At 40.3% G+C, this 20,275-nt stretch overlaps 1 protein-coding gene across 13 annotated transcripts in view; it reads right to left on the bottom strand.

The window, feature by feature from the left end:
• The window catches only part of Erc1 (ELKS/RAB6-interacting/CAST family member 1), a 350,007-nt gene that overhangs the window by 48,294 nt on the left and 281,438 nt on the right, over positions 1-20,275 (bottom strand). For 9 of the 13 annotated variants that reach the window (XM_075982955.1, XM_075982959.1, XM_075982960.1 and 6 more), the window contains one exon: positions 19,642-19,740. In XM_075982955.1, coding sequence (XP_075839070.1) covers positions 19,642-19,740 — 99 coding nt within the window. Of the gene's footprint in view, positions 1-18,178; positions 18,246-19,641; positions 19,741-20,275 lie in introns of all 13 variants that reach the window. The other 4 variants (XR_012911589.1, XR_012911591.1, XR_012911592.1 and 1 more) reach the window with 1 other exon arrangement.

Genomic DNA, 20,275 nt, shown 5'->3' with positions numbered 1-20,275 from the left:
CCCTGGCTGCCCTTCCAGAGGCCCCTGTTTTGATTCCAAGCACCAACACAGCAATTTACTAGCATCTATGACTCTAGTTTTAGCGAATCTGAGATTCTTCTGGCCTCTGTGGGTATGTGGTGCACAAATACACATGTAGGCAAAATACCCATACACATAAAAATAAGAAAAAAATAAAAAATTGTAAATTCTTACAATAGACCAATGTCAGAAAATAGAGACACTAACATTAGAGAAGAAAGTCTTATAATTTTTCATTGATTAGTTAATAAATACTTACATTTAAAAAATCTATAACAAGTATAATGTTATCAACAGTAGTACTGACTACATGAGAATTTAGATTTGGTAATGGGATAAAAAGAAATGACTAAAGTAAAATCCTTACTGATAAATAGAATCATGATATAGTTTAAATATCAAAAAGAATAGTAATAACAACAAAGTGACTTTACCAGGTCACTGGAGAGAGAAACTGAAGAACAGAAGATGGGAAAATCTCCCATGCTCATTGATCGGAAGGATTAATATAGTAAAAATGAACATCTTACCAAAAGCAATCTACAGATTCAACACAATCCCATCAAGATTCCAACGTAATTTTTCAAAGATCTTGAAAGGGCAATTTTTAGCTTCATATGGAAACACAAAAATTCAGGATAGCTCAAAAAATCTTGAATAATAAAAGAACTGCTGGGGGTACCACCACTTAGATTTCAAGTTGTACTGCAGAGCTATAGCAATAAAACAGTATGGTATTGACACAAAGCAGACATGCTGGTCATGAGAACAAATACAGAGATCCACAGCCATACATGATGCAGAGAGTAAGAAACCTTAGAACACTTAGCCCTAAATGGGATGTCTCCATCAAATCTTTCCCCACAGAGCACAGGAAACCCAGCAGAAGAGGAGGCAGAAAGAGTTTAAGGCCTAGAGGGGATCGAGAACACCAAAAAAACAAAGCCTTCTAAATACACATGAACAAAGCTCACCTGAACACAGAGACAGGGCCTACATGGGTCTGCACCAGGTCCTCTGTGTATATATTATGACTTCCAGTTTAGAGTTTTTATGGATGGCCCAGTGTGTGAAGGAGTGGAAGTCTTATGCCTTCTTTTGGGTTCTTTTTCTTCGGTTGGTTTGCCTTGTCCAACTTCCATGTAACAGCTTTTGTTTTATTTTATCCTATTTTATTTTGCTATATTTTAAAAAATGAATGAATGAATGAAAACCTGGCCACAAGGGTAAAGGCTAACTGAATTGTCAATTATACCTGCTGGGAGAGAGAAAATCAGCTTTCTCCAATAGAATATATCAACCACTCCAGGACAGGCCTTATGTTCAGGAGTAGTTGACCAACATACACTGGACTCCACATTGGTCCCCTCCCCTTGGGTTTTGTTGTTTGATTGAGTTTTCATTTGCTTTTTGAGTAAGAACTTAAGTTGGATAAGTGGCAGGGGTAGGATCTGGACAAGCTTGGAGGAGAGGAAGAATATGGTCACAATACAATTAAATTTAAAATTTATTTTAAATAACAAAAATATAAAAACTGGATGTTTTAAATCGCACACATATAAAATTAGTAGAGAGTTGTGTTATATTAACATTAGCTCCAGAAAGCTTCCAGCATAAATGCCTTGATACTGGTTGGTATAACCTGAGTTAAATATTGGAAAATAGGTTCTAGATCCCCATTCAAATGTTCTTGAGGTTAAACACTTCTAAAACACTCATGAGATCTAAATTCTCTAGAGTCTGTGATCGCTTTGACATAGAACATAAGTGATGGGAGAAATGTTCATAGTCATGTAGGCCATCTACTTTCTGAGTTCAAGACCTGAGTGGAGACTTGAAAAGACTGAAGCTAAGTTGCTATACCAGGAACTTAACACCTGACATTTCATCTCCCTAACCAAATGCAGAATATGCAGGCTTTGTCTTGTTGTTTTTATCTGAAAAGTTCCTATGGACAAGTGCATTTTCTGAATTACAAATGGGCTTTTAGATAGTGCTCTCTTGTAAATATGAAACCCTCAAAATGATCTGGACTTTTTTTTTTTTTGGAAGGACCAAAGCTTCTTGGTGATGAAAATGCTACCGTTGACAAGACTTCCCATCAAGGCAGGATGCCTTTAATTGCTTTTCCTGTCTTTCTTATTCAGACCACAATGACATGCTAAGGTCTTTTTTTTCCTTCTTCATATATGGTTGTGCATGTGTATAAGCATGTTTTGGTACATGTATAGATGCAACTGTGGGCTATGTGTGCAAATCCACATGCATTAATGTCCATGTAGATGCCTGAGCTGATGCTGCTGTTCAGAACCATCCTTGGACCATTCTTTCACCTTATTCAAAGGGCGGGGTCTCTCAAACCCAGAGCTTACCAATATGGCTAGTCTGGCTTGCCAGTTTCTTCTGACGATCTTTGTCTCTGTTCTCTGAGGCTGGAATTAAAAGAAGGCCACCATTCCTTCCAGCATTTATGGTAGCTTCTATGAATCCAAAATGTGGTCTTCATACTTGAGTGGCAAGTATTTTAACCACTCAGCCATTTCCCCAGCCCCATGATAAAGTTTTTGCTAGCAACCTGTTGCTAATGGCTGTATCAGTCTGGGGCTTATTCCTCTTTCTACCATACTGTTGTGACTTAAAAATAAGTTCATATGCTTGTCTTTTGTGTTTCCATCAGTGATGCCTAAGTTCTTCTGTTCCATTAAATGTGGGAAATTCTTAGTGACTCCCTTCTAAGACAAGCATGGTAGAGGAGATGATAAGTTTTGGTACTAGATCATAAAAGGCAACATGGGTTTGTCTGCTCTTGTCTCTTAGGTCACTAATATTAGGCCAAGTCACAAAGTCATAGAAGTAAAAAAGATGAAGAACCAAAGGTTCCTATATAAGCTCGGCATTAACTGTGGGTGCCAGCAGAATGCTCCAGCCCAAGGCAAGGTTGTGGATAAATTCAGCCCCCAGTGATATCTTGCCTCCACTCCATGAGATCCCAAGTAAGAAGTAGTATTCCATAAAACAAAGATAATACATGTTTACGGGAGCTGGAGAGATGGCTCAGTGGTTAAGAACACTTGCTGCTTTTCAAGAGAATGTGGCTTTGGTTTCCAACACCCCTACAGAGGCTCACAACTGTCTGTAATTCCAATGGGATCTGACATCTGCTGCTGCCCTCCTTGGGCTCAAGGCAGAAACAATGTATACATGTAGGCAAAATGTTCACATTTACAAAATAAAACAAGATCTGCAAACAAATGAATGTTTGGTGTTCTCTTAGGTTGTCATGTTTTGATGTAATGTGCTGTGCGGCAAAAGATAATGACTGCAGACCCACAGAACTATCTACACTGAACTCTTGTAGAGACGACACTAACTGTATTGTACAGCTTATGCTTCTATGCCTTTGCAGTGCTGTCCATGTCCCGTACAAAGTCATATCTGTCTGGCAAATGTCCTTTGCTTCTCTGAGGGTCAACTCAAGTATCATATTCCCTGTGAACAACTGAGTCTTTTGTGGGATTCTGGGGTTTCCCACTGTAATTTGTAACATTTCCCTTGTAGAAAATCTGTTGTGTAGTGTTTAATGGTCTTGAAACATTTATTTACTCCCCATGGACCTGGTACATCACAGGTACATAGAATATGCCCAGGAAATATTTGTGAATTAATTTTATTTCTCACTACAATCAGTTTTAAACCAGAATAATTAAAAGGTTTAAACCACATATATTAATTGGATTCTTCTACCTGAAACTGAAGACCCAGGTGTAAATGGTAAAGGAGTATGCGAAACACGGTTTCAACTTGTTAAAATGTGGAATTCAGTGTTAAACAACCTGATTCAGTTCCTAAAGATTATAACAATATGAATGCTAGATTTTAATATACTGACCAACCAACAAAATGACTATATGACCAAATTTAAGATGTTTCCATTTGATATTCAGAAGTGCCAAAAACAAACTCTGAGTAACTTATATCATAGTCTCAGGGAAGGCTGTGAAGGCCATTCTAAGCTTGCCAAACCCCTCAGACTAAGTTTGTGATTCCAGTCTTGAAATCTAGGAAAAAACAGAGTTGACCATCTTTCAATGAAGTCTGGTTAATCAGTGTTGTGCCTTAAAACCTGAATTTTCACTGAAAGAATGAGCCATCTGCTTTGAATATTTTCTAGACTAAGCCTCTATTTGTACACTGCTTTGATCTTTTGGCATAATGGGAAGGCAGTGATCCAGTCCAGCTACACCTCAATCAACTGTGCTCATTTAATTTATCCCAGGAACACTGACTGCCAGACCCAGCTGGAAATGTGGTCTTATCCTAGCATCAGGAAGAGGAAGACACATCACGGAGAAGGGCTCTTCTGTTTTGGTTGATGATACAGTTTTGTGTCTAAGAAAATGTTTTTTAACCACAAATACATAAGAATCCTAACAGAGAGGATGCATAGAAAAGAAACTGTGGGGAGTCAAGGACAAGTTAACAAAAGTAAAGCTGCAGAGCCCCACTATAAGAAAACTGCTGTTTAAGAGTACAGATAAGACAGGAGTCAACTAATAAATGTCTGCAGCATCACCAGACAAAATAATGTCACATTATAGGCAAGTGTAGACCTGTCTTTCAAAACAGCAGTAAAAAGGTTGTATTGGATGATAACCTAAGGGACTTAATATACAATATGCTAGAAAGGGCAGTAAGTATTGGATGGTCAGCCTAGGGCACTTACATGTAAGTGGTGTCAGATTAGATAATAACTTGTTAGGGAGTGAGGTGAAACAAAAACATTAAAAACAGATGCTACTCCTACATGGGTGGGGAGCAGTGCTGGGACTGGATCCAGAGCCACTGATATATATCACAAACTCTGCTAATATTTTCATTCAGTAAGAATCTATGAGTTTGGCAGGGGCTTGGTATTTTCAGACGATTGTGAAAAACAATTAGGATGTGAAGGGTTTCATTTTGCACAATGTCAAGGATATCTGGTTGTTTAGGAAGAATGCCCAAGTCATAAATAATACCAGGAAGAGTAAGTTAACTTTTTCATTCGTCAAATATTCATCATTATGATATGAATTCATGAATCTGAGTGCATATGCTTCAGAGATGCTTAAAATACTATTATTTCTAATACATCAAATGAGTTAAAGAACAAAATGTCCTTAAATCATATAGCAACAACCACAAGAATGCAGGATGTGTCTGTGAACCACAGTATATAGACGTGATAAAATTCTTAATGAAGGGGGTAAAAAAAACTATGTCTTGTAGGGTGCTTCTCGGAGGTAATTAGGCAGGCCCTAGTACCTGTAGCTAATCCACTGCAGTCCCTCAAGGACACAGCAATGGAGCTGCTGAGGTGGTGTCTAGCTCTCTGGGGATTAATGCAGAGGCTCAAGAAGAAGATTAGCACTTTGTACGATTACATTTTAGGGAGAAAAAACTGATGACCAGGTCTAGGATTTGCGGGTGATCAGAAGAGTGAATTTTCTAACAGGGCACAGGAAGCATGGACAAAGCAAACAGTAGCAGGGATATCTGAAAGCTGTATAACCATCAGCACCAATCAATGCTGTACTTACTGCTACTACTGAACACTTTCTGGGCGCCTGGCAAAGGGTAACATGCATGGCATAAGTGAGTACATTTAATCCCCACAGTATCATTTAACGTGAGATGCATTCATTCATTTATTATTTTAGGTTAACACATAAAATAATGAGTTTAAGCTTAGTATCTTTACACGCACATTTCATTATACTTTGTTCTTCTTTGTCCCTTTCCCTGCAGCTCCCACTTTGTCTCCCGGTTAGTTTCCTACTCTATTTTCCACCTCCCTCAACAGTCCTTCCTTTCTTCTCAGGACTCTCTTTCTAGTTTACCACACAAATTCTATTACTGACCTGGCAGAGGAGAAGCTGTGCTCAAAAGTGTTAAGTGATTTGCAGGCAGTTACGCATGAGCTGAGGGCATCAGTACAGGTCTAAAGGCAAAGCTCCTTTACCACCAGGCCAAACAGCCACAGAAACTATGTAAATGTCTTGTACAGGAAGTTAAAGAAAGATTGCTTTCAGTTTCATAGATAAGATGTAATATTTCATTAAAGAAGAAAGTAGGAAGTGTTGGTGCATTATTGTGCATACATCACAACAATAACATCTCAATAAAAATAGTACCTCTGGACAGCAAAATGACAACTGAGATTGTATCAAGATTGCTGGAAACTCTTTTTCTCTTCTTTCTGTCTTCCTGGTGTAAAAGCCACTGTGCGCACTGTAGTGTTATCTCAAACACAAAAGGCCACAGCAGTTTACACAGCCCAGGCAGTCTCTGACAGAGAGGATAGGAGTATCTAGGAGGACAGCAAGGCTGCTTCCTTTCTGGTCTCCTGGAGACATGGGATAAAGGAACTGAAGACACTGCAAGATGGAAAGACTGTCCATGTTCACGGATTGGCAAAGTTAGAACTGTAAAAATGGCTGTACTGCCAAACTGAGCCACAGATTTAACACAACCATCACCAAACTACCAATCATAGTTCCATGGAGTCAGAAAAAACAACTCTAAAATTCATATGGAAACACAAAAGGTCCAGAATAGCCAAAGCAATCCTAAGCAGAAAGACAGACAGCGCTGAAGCTATATCACCGAGTAATACTATAGAGCAAACAAAACCTACAAGATATTGGCATAGAACAGATATCTGACCAATGGAATTGAGAGTTTAGAAATAAACCCACATGGCTAAAACCACATAATGGTCAAGAAAGGCATAAGAAAGACACATTCTTCAACAAATAATGCTGACTTAACTGAATATAGACACACAGAAAACCAAAAACTAGACCTTCATCTCTCACCCAACACAAAATCAACTAAAAAAGAACCAATGACCTTAATGGAATACCTGAAATTTTCAAACTGCTAGAAGTACAGATAAACAAAGCACTTCAAGACAATAGGCACAGCAAGGAATTTCTGAAAAGGACCCCCAACACAAGAAATGATCTCAGGAACTGAGAAGAGGGATGATATGAAATTAAAAAGCTTCTGTACAAAAGAAATTATGAGCTAAGTGAATAAATCTTTGCCAATCACACATCCAACATGTATACTAAAACTGCAAAAAAACTAAACAAGAAAACCTCACATCATCCGATCAATAAATGGGCTACATGATGAAATATAAAAGGTCAACAAATATTTGAAAAGAGTTTAATAACCTTAGCTATCAGGGAAATGAAAATTAAAACTTTTTGAGAATCAATTTCACCCAGTAAGAGTGGCTTTCAAAAAGATAAATGACAGGAAATGCCAGTGAGGACATGGGGAGAGAGGGACCCTATACAATGTTGGTAGCCATTGTGGAAGTCGGAGTGGAGGTTCCTCAAGAATTAAAAATAGAACTGCTATTTGTATATCTATATTCATTACTTCATTATTTACAATAGCTAGGAAATGGAGCCAGCCTAGAAATCTATCAACAGATGAGTGGATAAAGAAAATGTGACATAGAATCTTATTAGCTATAAAAAATAAAATCTTGATATTTGCAGGAACTTGGAACTCATTATGCTAAGTGAAATAAGCCAGAATGAGAAAAACAAATACCACATTTTCTCCCACATGCAGACTCTTGACTTACACTTACATGTGTGTGTATGCACATGTGTGTAGATCATGAAAGCAGGATGGGGGCAATCAGAGAGAAGGAAGAGATTTTAAAGACAAGGAGAGGGAGGAAGAGAGGCCATAGGATACATACAACGTGAGAGCAGAAAAAAGGCACCAGAGGCTGGTAGGTGTTAAGGGGAAGGGCAATGAATATAAGCAAAGCATGATGATGTGTATGTAAGGAAATGCCATAGTGAGACCTACTCCTTGTATGGTGACTTAAGAAATTAAAACACAACTGTCTGGGGTTTCTTTCTGAGGCCTTGGCACACAAAAAATATAGGAAACCACCAAGGTGCCTTGGAAACTCCTGATATGACAGATTTTTTTTTCTTGTTGGTGTGAGGATTTTGTTCTTTACCTTACTTGATAAAGCAGGAACTTTGTAAATGCATTTGTGGAAGGGAACCTGATATCAGTTTCAATCTTTGGGAATTCCTGTTTTAGAAAAACATTTTGCCTTCTAAGTGGTAGGAAGACAAGATGTGACACTGGCAGTCTTTATAAGTAAGCTTGGGGACATAACAGAACCCACAGCTTGTTTCTCCAGCTATACATACTTGTGGATATAGAGAATGTTTCTAACTATAGGTACAAGAGCACTGCTTGTTGAAGCTTGGGCACCAAGGGAGTCCCATTTGTAAACAGTAGCTCTGACTGGACTTTACGCTTTGGTTTAATTTACTGTTTTATTCTTTCAGGAACTGCTCATATAATCATATATAATCATGCAATAGTCTCTTTCTAATCTAGTTGGATTCCTTTTTGGAATTGCTCCTGTTTAGCTATATTCTCAGTATACAACTAAAAATATGTCTCTAAATTTCTTTTTATAACTCAAGGGATCTCATTTTTAAGCTCAAAAGTGAAGAGGATGGAGACAATTCTTACAAAATTAGATATTCGACAAGCACAGAGGGAACCTGTGCCACCAGGGTAAACCACCACGGATGCATACATGGATGCATACCTGACAACTTGGCCTCCAGTCCTCCAAGATTAAATTAAATCTGTCAAGTTCTGCCTTACTTTGGTGCTAGGTTAGGTTTGGTTCAATCATCTGCTGTATGCTTATTGCTGTTGCAGTGTGATGTTTTCAGTAATGACATTGTTTCTACTAAATTCTCATTAAATGATGGTTCTCTGACTTCAAACTTGGATAGACTGAGACTTCTAATTTCCTGCATAGAAAGGGTCTATATCCCTATTTAGCATGTAGAAGCTTTAGAAAATGGAACTTAGGCCAGCATTAACCTTCAAAGATAGGGAATTAAAGTCTCAGAAGGGGAAATTGAGGCAAGTTATAAAGAGAAAATTAAGGGGACTGGAGAAGACAAAGATGCCTGTTTATCCTATTGGCTGAAAATCAACTGGATAATAAAGACTAGGAAATATGTTTATAGTCTGTGGTAGTTTGAATGTAACTGGTCCTATAATCTCATAGGGCGTGGCACTACTAAGAAGTATGGCCTTGTTGGAGGAAGTGTGTCACTGTGGGGATGGGCTTTGAGGACTCCTATGCTCAAGTTATACCCAGTGTGGGATTCAGTTCACTTCCTGTTGCCTGCAGATCAAGATGTAGAACTCTCAATTCCTTTTCTAGACCATGTCTGCCTGCACGCTGCCATGTCCCACCATGATGAAAGTGAACTGAACCTCTGAAACTGTTAAGTAAATCACCCCAATTAGCCATTACCCTTTATAAGAGTTGCCCTTATTATAGTGTCTCTTCATAGCAACAGAAACTCTTAAGACATAGTCAAAGCATGCCTTGATTTCTGTTACCTTAACATTATGATTCTCTTGACCTCTTTGACCTATGTTTTCATCTTATCAGCTTATATACCTGTATAACAAACCCAAGAAATTACCTATGACCCAAGCTTGGTAGTATAGACTTGTAATCCCAGCACTGGAGAGGTTGAGACAAGAGGATTCCTGTAAACTTGAGGCTAATCTGGGCTAGTTATTGAGTACTAGGGCCAGCTTAGGTTCAGAGTGACATGCCGTCTTAATTTTGTTCCAAGAAAAAAAAACTTGCCAAAGGCTTTGTAGTTAAGAGCAAATATACCAGAACACTTTAACATAATCTTTTAAGTTGCTTAAATAATGTAATTTCAAAAGTCAGCAAAAATCATATATCTTTTTCTTTTTTTTTCTTTTTGAGGGAAAGGAGGCCGTGATTTTGAGAAAAAAAAAAACAAGGGGCAATGCATTGGAAGGATTGGAGAGAGGAAAGGAAGGGGAAATAATATTTATTAAAAAAATTAAAAATGTCTTTGCTTTCTGTTAACCTATATATAGTAAGGATTTCTTTGACTATTTTTTCTTCTCCCCTTTGGAAACAGGGTCTCACTATGCAGCCTGGCTGTCCTAAAACTCATTATGTAGACTAGGCTGGCTCAGAGTCACAGAGACCCATGTCTTTGTCTCCAAAGGTGCACACATCAAACCTAGCTCTTTGGACCCATGTGCTTATCTTACTTTGTTGTGTGTATCATGAATATGTGTGTGTGTGGGGGTTGTTTATATGTGTAGGTCAGAAGTCAATGAATGTTATACTTTAACTTAATCCACCTTAATTTTTGAGACAGGGTCTCTTCAATAAATCTGAAGCTCACTGGTTTGGCTAGAATGGCTGACTAGAGAACTCCAGAGACCTACCTGTCTTCCTCCCTATCCCAGTGCTAGGGTCTGGCATTAATGTGGGTGCTAGTATCCAAATGCAAGTCCTCATCCTTGAACAGCACTGATGGTCCAGCACCTACTGAACCATCTCTCCAGCCTCTATAATGCATCTCACTAGTCACCTTATAATCTCTACTACAGGAAAGTTCTGGGACTCAGCAGTTAGCTTTTGCTGCTCTTGCAGAGGCCTGGAGTTCAGTTCCCAGAACCCACATCAGGTGGCTCACAATGCCTGTAACTTTAGCTCCAGGGGATCCAATATACCCTTCTGCACTCTGCAGGTATCTGCATATACATATGTATGTACCAACACATACATTTCTTTCTTCCTTCCTTTCTTTTCTTTTCTTTCTTTCTTTTTCTTTTTCTTTCTTTCTTTTTTTTTTTTTTTTTTGGTTTTTCAAGACAGGGTTTCTCTGTATCTTTGGAGCCTGTCCTGGAACTAGCTCTTGTAGGCCAGGCTGGCCTCAACTCAAACTCACAGAGATTTGCTTGCCTCTGCCTCCCAAGTGCTGGGATCAAAGGCGTTATGCTACCACTTCCTGGCTACATTTTTTTCTTGAAAGGAAAGCATTTTTTAACAAAATAAGTATACTAAAATATTTTTACTTAAATGTTTTAACTCATATGAAAGCACAACTTTCAAAAGCAAAACTCACAGAAGCAGCCATTGTTAAGTACAACTCTCCCTTGAGAAGCCCATGCCTATACTTGAGTGTGAACAACTGTTTGTGTATACACATGTGCTTGTCCACGTGGAGGCAGAGGACAATCTCAACTGTCATTCTTCAGTCACCAGGTACCTTGTCTTTTGAGACAGCATGTCTGGGGCTCACCAAACCGAATGGGTTCACTGATCAGCAAGCCCCAGGGATCAGCCTGTCTCTGCCTCCCCAGTTCTGGGATTATAAGCACACACTAACATACTTGGCCTTTTAAAAATGGTGGTTCTGGGAAACTCCCAGGATTCTATAAGGATGACCCTAGCTAAGACTCTTAGCAATGGCATATGCATAGCCTGAACTGGCTATCCCCTGTGATCAGGCAGGACTTCCACTATAGGAACTGGGGTGCCAGTTCAGCCACACAATCTTTGACTTAAAGTCTGTCCTACCTATGGATATGTGGGGGGAGGCAGGGAGTAGGGTGGTGCAGATACTGTGGGAGTGACCAACCAACGACTGGTCCAGCCCCAGCCCCCATACCACGAGAGCAAGCCCACCCGCCATTGCCTGGAGTGCCACAGTGACAGTACTGTGGACAGTGGAAAGACTTAGCCTTGCTTTTCAGTTTGAAACAAAAACCTGAGAGCAGATTTGAAGATTTCCAGGAAAACGATCAGTATTTTAGTGGATTGTGTTATCAATTTCAATTGAGCTGTCAATTTTCAGGGGGAATCTACAGAGATGCAATCTGACATTCAACTTAAAGGATGATGTGACTGTGTCTTCCCTTAACCTTTATAGGCTCTGCACAATCCTGCCTGATGCAGACCATCTCTGTCAGGCCGTACCTGAATCTGTGAATAACTGTTTTCACAAATGAAGCACACCAAAGGCTGGGGAAATGACTCATAAAATGATTGGCCCATACATATGAGGACTGGAATTCAGATCCTCAGCATCCTGGTAAAACCTGAGTGGGAGCCCACCTGTAATCTCCGCATTCACAAAGTGACTATTTAGATTAGCTAAATCGGAGAGCTCTAGGTTCACTGAAATAGTTTGTCTCGATAAATAAAACGGGGAGCTATGGAAGAAGAAAGATGCCCAGAGTCAATCTCTGGCCTCCGCATGCATGCATGTAGTGTGCATTCACATGTGTACATACACATGTATGCCCACAGAATGAAGGACAAGGGAAAAATGAGAACGCACTGAGGACTGCAGCTGCTTTCACTTAACCAGATATTGCTGTATTTGTTTCTCAAACACAAGGCCAAACATCCAACTAGTTTTATAACATATTGCTTTTTTTTTTCCTCATTTTTTTGAGACAGGGTTTCTCTGTGTAGCCCTGGCTGTCCTAGAACTTGCATTGTTGACCAGGCTGGCCTTGAACTCAGAGATTCACCTGCCTCTGCCTCCCGAGTGCTGGAATTAAAAATGTATATCCCTACCACCTGGCTATATTTTTACTTTTGTAATAAAAAATCCAATGGGATTTATTATATATGTTTGTTTTATTAGTGATTACTGTAGGATCCACAGGTCTACCCCTCCTCCCGGGACTCAAATTGAGGATGGCTTGCAGTTTCTGGCCAAACATCTTGTTGCAATTTTCGGCTAAATATCCTGTTTGTTCCTGTGCTCTTTCTGCCCCCACTGGTGGTTAGCTTAGGGGTTTTGTTTACTCTTGGGCCTTGTAATTTTCCACCTGCCTAGGGGGATTTCCATTGTGCAGCAGCTAGGTATATAAGGTTTTTCCTAAGCTTGAATAAATGGCATTTGGCATTCTCTTCTCATGGATGACCCACGTCTCTTGTGTGTTCCCTTAATCTCCAGGCCCTTGCCTAGCTTGCGAATGGTACAGTAGCTCGAACTGTACCGTAGAGAGTAAGTAACACAGGCATTACAATTACAAATTTGGGAATTGCTTGATGATTTTAAAAGACTCTGCATGAGGTGCCATATAATTGGGACCATGTGAGGACTTCTTTAGTTATTTGTAGTGATAGATATCACAAAAATTACACAGACCATCCTGATTATCTTTTGATACTGCCCATATATTTAATGTATGGCCCAAGACCACTATTTTTTATTCATTGTGGCCAAGTGAAGCCAAAGGTTGGACACTCCTGCACTACAATCAGTTCTGCTGACTTATTTAAACATTTCTATCTACAGACAAACTTTCTAAAGATTTAACAATTACAAAGTGCAGAACTATGGCAACCAGAATACTTTTAGTATGTGTCATACTGGCTAGTTTTCTGTCAACTTGACACAAATTAGAGTTATCAGAGGAAGGAACCTCAATTGAGAAAATGTCTCGGGCTGTAAGAAGTCTATAGGGCATTTTCCTAACTAATGATTGATGGGGAGGGCCCAGCCCATTATTGGTGGGAACATCCCTGGGCTGGTGGTCTTGGGTTCTACATGAAAGCAAGCTGAGCAAGCCACAAGGAACAAGCCAGTATTCAGCACCCTTCCATGGCCTCTGCATGAGCTCCGGCTTCTGAGTTCCTTCCTGTCCTCACTGCTTTTGATGGCGAACTGTTACGTGGAACTGTGAGTGAGAGAAATCCTTTCCTTTCCATGTTGATTTTGGTCATGGTGTTTCATTACAGCAATAGTGATCCTAAATCAGAGAGTGTCCAACAAATAAGGGAACAATGGGAACCCCACTAGAAGAGACCCAAAGGAAACTGAAATACGGGGACTTGTAAAACAATCTCAAAAGCAGTGATGATACTTGCAGCATCTCTCACCTTACATCCTGAAACCCACTGTCCCAAATCTTGCTCTGAAACACTTTCGTGCTTTTCTGATACACATATAACCCCATTTCCACAGCAAGACTAACTTTTTTTTAAAGATTTATTTATTATGTATACAACATTCTGCCTCGATGTATGCCCGCATGCCAGAGGAGGGCGCCAGATCTCAGTACAGATGGTTGTGAGCCAACATGTGGTTGCTGGGAATTGAACTCAGGACCTCTGGAAGAGCAGCCAGTGCTCTTAACCTCTGAGCCATCTCTCCAGCCCCCAGCAAGACTAACTTTTATGGGCTATGATAAAGACTTACTTTACTTGAGAGGACGAAGTCCCTAAAGAACACGAGGCTAATTTTCACAGCAATGAGCCACAGGCTACATGAAGAGAAGTTTTTTTTCCCCTTAAATGTGCACGTGGCAGTCAGAACATACAGAACATAATTTTGAGTTACACTCACTCTGCTGCAGCTGGGATGAAATTGCAGGAGCTAACTCTTAGGGTTTCTTTACAGCTTTCCTTTCCATCCCCAACATTTCTCTGAGGTTCTGAGATCCAGACACTTTGTTCTGCGTGTCCTTTGATAATAGCGATGGTAGTGACCAGTGTGTGCTTCACTTTGTTCTGCGTGTCCTTTGATAATAGCGATGGTAGTGACCAGTGTGTGCTGCAGAGCCACTTCTGTGTACTTTGTTTCAATGTAAATTATTTCTTCTTCCCTAGATGTTGTAAATGTTAGAAAGTGGTGTATTTTATAATCACATGTATTTTAATTTGTGTGTATATATCTATTAAACTGTATTATACACAGGCATTGTTCTAGATAACAGAAATGGAAATGTAATCATATTAATATCAGTGCATTCATGGGCCCGATATTCTATTGTCAAGGAAGAAGAAAAGACAGAGTGAAGGGACAGAGAGCAACATGAACAAACTAATTCAGACAAGAAACCTTTTATCTTAGTTAGGGTTTCTGTGACTGTGATGAAGCACCATGACCACAATCAAGTTGGGGAAAAAAGGGTTTATTTGGCTTACATTTCCAGATTGGTGTTCATCACTCTAAGAAGTCAGGACAGGAACTCAAACAGGAAACCAGAGGCAAGGGCTGATCCAGAGGCCATAGAGGGGGCTGCTTACTGGCTTGCTTCCCATAGCTTGCTCAGTCTGCTTTCCTATAGAACCCAGATCCACCAGCCCAGGGGTGGCACCACCTACAATGGGCTGGTCTCTCCCCCATAAACCACTAATTAAGAAAATGCCCTACAACTAAATCTTATGGAGGCCTTTTCTCAATTGAAGCTCTCTCCTCTCTAGCTTGTGTCCAGTTGACACAAAACTAGCCAGTACATCTTTGTTCTGGCACTTTCCACTAGGGTGGCTAAGGTGGCCAGATGTCCTCTGATAGGCAAACGTGTCACTGATACTGACTGAACGTATTCTTTTAAAGAAAACATCACTGATAAAGAATATGTTATTGAAAATCTCTTAACAATACTTAAAAGTGTCTTCTTTTAATTATTACTATTGCATGTGTATACTATGGTACACATATGGAGGTCAGCAGACAACTCTGAGAAGCTGGTTTTCTCCCTCTGCCATATGTGTGCTTAGGGAGATAGAATTCTGGTTGCCATGCTTGCTTAGCAAGTATCTCCACCAACTGAGCAATCTTGCCAGCCTACGAGATGTTTTCCTAAAGGAAAATATTCCTCAACATACATGATATCAAACTTTCGGTAATGAAATTTGTCTTGGTTACCACTTAAGAACAGTTTCTAGTTACTCATCCTAGAACACAGAAATGCCTGGGGCCCTTGAGTTACAACTTCTAAATCTCCCAGCCACACAGTCTCAGCTCTGAAATGAAGACAATGTACTTTGATGATGATATTCCCAACAAGAATAACTAACAGTCACTGAAAACTTATTCTCAGAGTAAGGTCTAAATTAATGATGTGTGAGATCTAAATTAACAGCAGTGAAATAGTAACACATCCACAGAGCACAGTGCTTAGAGACGTAAGAAACTGCTAATGGTACATCAACACATTAACAACAGAAACAAACACCGAGAAACTCGTGCACTAGGTAAAGAAACCACTGCAGAGGTGACCCCACTCTTCCTAGGCAACGGAGTTAAGGTCTAGATGCCAGACCTTGCAGTATGGTTCCATGTCTCACACCATCTCTCTACTTCTTACCATCACTGTCTCTTACAGGGCAAGTCAGGGTAGAGAGGTCACACCCAGCAGCAGGTGCTACTGTAAGTACTGAACAGACACTGTTCAAAGCCTATACTCGGAACCCTGAGACCCTGCAGCCCCCAATCTGGCCCAATTCTGACCTTTCAGTTCTGATCACAGATGGTGTCTACTTTAGGCTCAAGCTTTGCCAGTGAGTGGTGTCTTAGAAAATGCTTTAGACAAAACCTTAAGTTCCTAAGTTGGTAAGGAAGTATCAATTTCAAATTCAAAATTTTGTTGAGAAAAATCTATTCTCTGTAGAAACAGCAAAGAAATAAGTGCAGGAGAGAAAAAAGCCAAGACTTGTGTAGTGCTTTATGGATCACTCATGCAAATCTATTTTTTGTTTGTTTGTTTTTTGAGACAGGGTTTCTCTGTGGTTTTGGAGCCTGTCCTGGAACTAGCTCTGTAGACCAGGCTGGTCTCGAACTCACAGAGATCCTCCTGCCTCTGCCTCCCAAATGCTGGGATTAAAGGCGTGCGCTACCACCGCCCGGCTACTCGTGCAAATCTTGACTGTGTTTTTAAGACACTGTCTTGCTGTATAGCCCAAGATGACCCAGAACGTAGAATCTTTCTGCCTCAGCTTTCCAAGCTCTGGTTTTACAGGAATCCATCACAACCCCAGTCCTTGTATTTTCTTAGGTAAAATGTTTCACCACATACAGTTTGGGGCAGCGTTCAGAGAGTATGAAGTCTGGTTCTGTAAAAACGACAGATCTGGCCAGATAGCCGCAAAGGTGCTGTGCAGCCGCCGGCAGAAGCAGGTGCAGTCGGCCCCTACGAGCACAGCTGGGAAGGGGTAAGTGCAAGAACAGAAGAAGCGCATTACAGAAGCTGCTCCAACAAAGCAGCAGACATAGAAACACAGACTCTGGGCCCGGGACATGAGATGGCTTGTTTATTTTTCAATCTCCTGGTGAAATTACCTAGTAACCTTGTTTCCCAAAATAATGTATTTATTATCATTGACTAGAATAAGGCCCGCAAGTAGGACAGCTCTGTTCATATAAAGTAGAATCATATTCACTTACGATCAGGTGGCTCCTACATGCAGCGTGGTGACAAATACGAGCCCCTGCAGCACGCAGACAGTCAGAACATAGCTTTCCTTTCATTTTTAGCTTTCTCTGACTTGCAACACACTTTCTGGTTGATACTGATCATTTCACACTGCTGCTAAAAGTCACATTGAAAGCTGGCCGTTCAACAACTTACCTCTTATCCTTCTTGGCTGTGTTCAATATTCAATAGAGGTTGACACACTTACAGTTTTTAGCGGTTTAACATAAAGACAGACATTTCAGGGAGAACTGACTCCACATCAGCATGGGCAGTGTGTCCAGCGGATGCAAGGCCACAAGGATGTGAGCTTAGTAATCACACTGATCATTTCCTAGAAACTGATTTCCTGAGTCAAACCTCAAGGGCATCAGAGCAAAGGAAGACACTGACACAACTGGACTATGGCTTCCAGGCAACTGGCCTTTTAGGAGAATCTAGACAGTGTCCTGGCAGCTGCTGAACACAGCAGCAATCTATGAAAAGGAATTTAAATAATTTTTTTTGCTAAAAAACAAAACAAAAAACCCTCTTTTATTCCTTTGTGCCTCCTTTTCTTTATTGATATTGTAAGAGTAATGTCAAAGCCCTAGGGATAGCCTAGGAGCCAACCCTCAGAACCCAGTGTCTTCCATAGGCAGAGAGGACCACGAGGAGGCACAGCATAGCTCGCAGCACACTGTCTGCCCTCCACGTCAGTCTGTAATACGTTAATAGCCAGGACACTGTGAGATCACTGGAGAGAGGGTGATCTAGCAATAAATATCACTAACTGGAGAAATTTAGTTACATGCCCTGGAAGTTCTGTCCAAAATGTATAGAAAAAAATTATAAATGTGACTATTAACACACAGAAAGAAATAAAGCCACAAATCCACACCCCACTATGTCAAAAGCACAGCAATCCACACAAGAGTCATGTGAAAATGAAGGAGCAGAAAGCACACGGGGAGTTCATGATTGTACAGAGCGAGATGTGAAGGTGATGATGGAGAAAGAAAAATGCAAACAAAAATCATTGCCGTAGTTAAGGAAAGCTGTTTCTCACCGTTCTGAACAAAATGGCTGAACTAAGAGCATCTGATTGGCTATGCCCATATACCCTCCTCCTCATCCTATGGGGAGAGATGACATGGGAACAATGCCCCAGGGCAGCATGGGAATGAAAAAGAGTTGGTTAGTATTAAAACAAAGGCATAAACATAATGCAGCAGAAAAGAAGTTCTTGGCTTTTTTTTTTTTTAACATTAGCTTCTAGTCCCAACTACAAATTAGTAATTAGTTTATAGTTCCATGGTTACTCTTCTACCTTTCCCAGAGATGGACGTGCAAAATCCATCAGGTCAGAGTTAAGGTCTGTTTGCCTCCCCACGCCAATAACCTCCACCTCATGGGAAATATCTGACATGCTTCATGCAGAGGCCAGGCAGTCTGAATTCCAGGAGCAGGAAGCAGGCAGAGCACACAGTGGTTTCTAGGTAGAGGGACACCAAGAACACAGCTCTCTATTTTACATGAGGTTGAGTCTGTTTTCCCTCTAAAGGCTTAGCTGTGTCTCAGCTGACTTGGTCAACGTATAGAACCATTCCTTCTGAGTCTTGGAGAGAATAACAATTTGGATATCGGCTGCTACTTTCATCTACACGAATTCTATGACAACGCTAAGAAAATGCTAGAGCTGTCACTTGGTGGAGATGTTTAGCAGGGGAGTTTTCCAAGACTTTGCAGTCATATGGATGTAATTACTTGGCTATTGTTTTTCCCCTTCGTTTTATTTTTTATACATTTTAAGACTGGGTGTGACAGAGATGCTGGAACTGATTTTGAGCACAGAGATATGAGGTAATGTGCTCAATGCTCTTCCCTGTTCATCACACTTGAGATCTTGGGAAGGTTTCACCTTCTTTAAAAACTGTTGCAATCTTCAGTTTCATCAATGTCTGTTTTGTATTGGTAGCAAGCTGAAGGCAACAATATCCCTTGAGAGTGTCATGCTGAAGGGGTCCACCAAAAATCAAAGGGAAGAAATTAAGTTTCACCTATCACTTTTAATTTTTTGCGGTACTGAAAATTCAGTTTAGGGCCTTGCACATGCTAGGCAAACTACTGATCACTTAGGTACATCCCTGTCTTCAGCTGTACCTTCCACAGAAGATGGGAAGGCCATATACTTTGTAATTCGACAAGGAAATAATTTTTATCCTGAGCTGTGCCTTGCTGAGCTTGAGAAAAGTCTTGTTCCTTAACAAGGAATCAATTCTTCAATGAGAAAAGTAGGACTCATGTTTTTCTCATTTCAATGTAATTATTTAATAAAGTCTTTATAAACATTTGAAGCATATGTTCATAACATATTCAGGACCATCAATTTTTTATACAGGAATTTTTGAGAAAAACCTGAGATTCTTCTTCTAAATCTACAACCTAGAATTTGCAATGTGCTACCACAAAATTTATGAATATGAGAGCATACTGCTTAAAAAAAAAAGAGATATTCCAGCACAGTCTTACCTGGTCTGGGGAGGGTTTGTGGTTCGTCTGATTGGAACGGGAGGCTTTGAAGTGGTCATCCTCATAGTTGTCAGCCATTAGTTTCATCCGATTTTGTGTCTAAAAAGAAATTCATAGTTTAAATTGAGATAAAATCCCTATAATAAATGGTAGGGCAACAAGTACCTTAAAGACTTCCATGAGCATGCAGCTAGTCCTGTCCACAATGAAATCAATTAAACACGGACTCTGAGAGGATACCGCCAAGGGTTTAGTCAAAGCTATCCATACTGAAGCCCTAACCCCAACGTCACCTCATCTAGAGACAAGGACTCAGGGAAGTCAAAGGGTTGACTCCTAATTTTGCTTGTGATTAAGGCTGTGTTCTAAGCACAAATGAGTCACCGATCTCCTCTAGGTGAACACAGAGAAGAGTCTCTGTAGGTAAGGAAGAGAGGTCTCATCAGGAGTCAGCAGAGATATTGGACTGCTCACACCTCTAGACCTTGAACAAACAGACCGCAGGGATTATTTTATTTGTATCTTAATAAATAAAGCTTGCCTGAGGTAAAGCTAAGCCACTAAAGGCCAGGGAGTGGTGGCACACACCTTTAATCCCCTGACTCAGGAGACAGAGGCAGAAGAATCTCTGTGA

The sequence above is a fragment of the Microtus pennsylvanicus genome, chromosome 8 (genome assembly GCF_037038515.1).
Source record: "Microtus pennsylvanicus isolate mMicPen1 chromosome 8, mMicPen1.hap1, whole genome shotgun sequence".
In the NCBI taxonomy this organism is placed as follows: domain Eukaryota; kingdom Metazoa; phylum Chordata; class Mammalia; order Rodentia; family Cricetidae; genus Microtus; species Microtus pennsylvanicus.
This window is presented reverse-complemented; position numbering and strand designations above follow the sequence as displayed.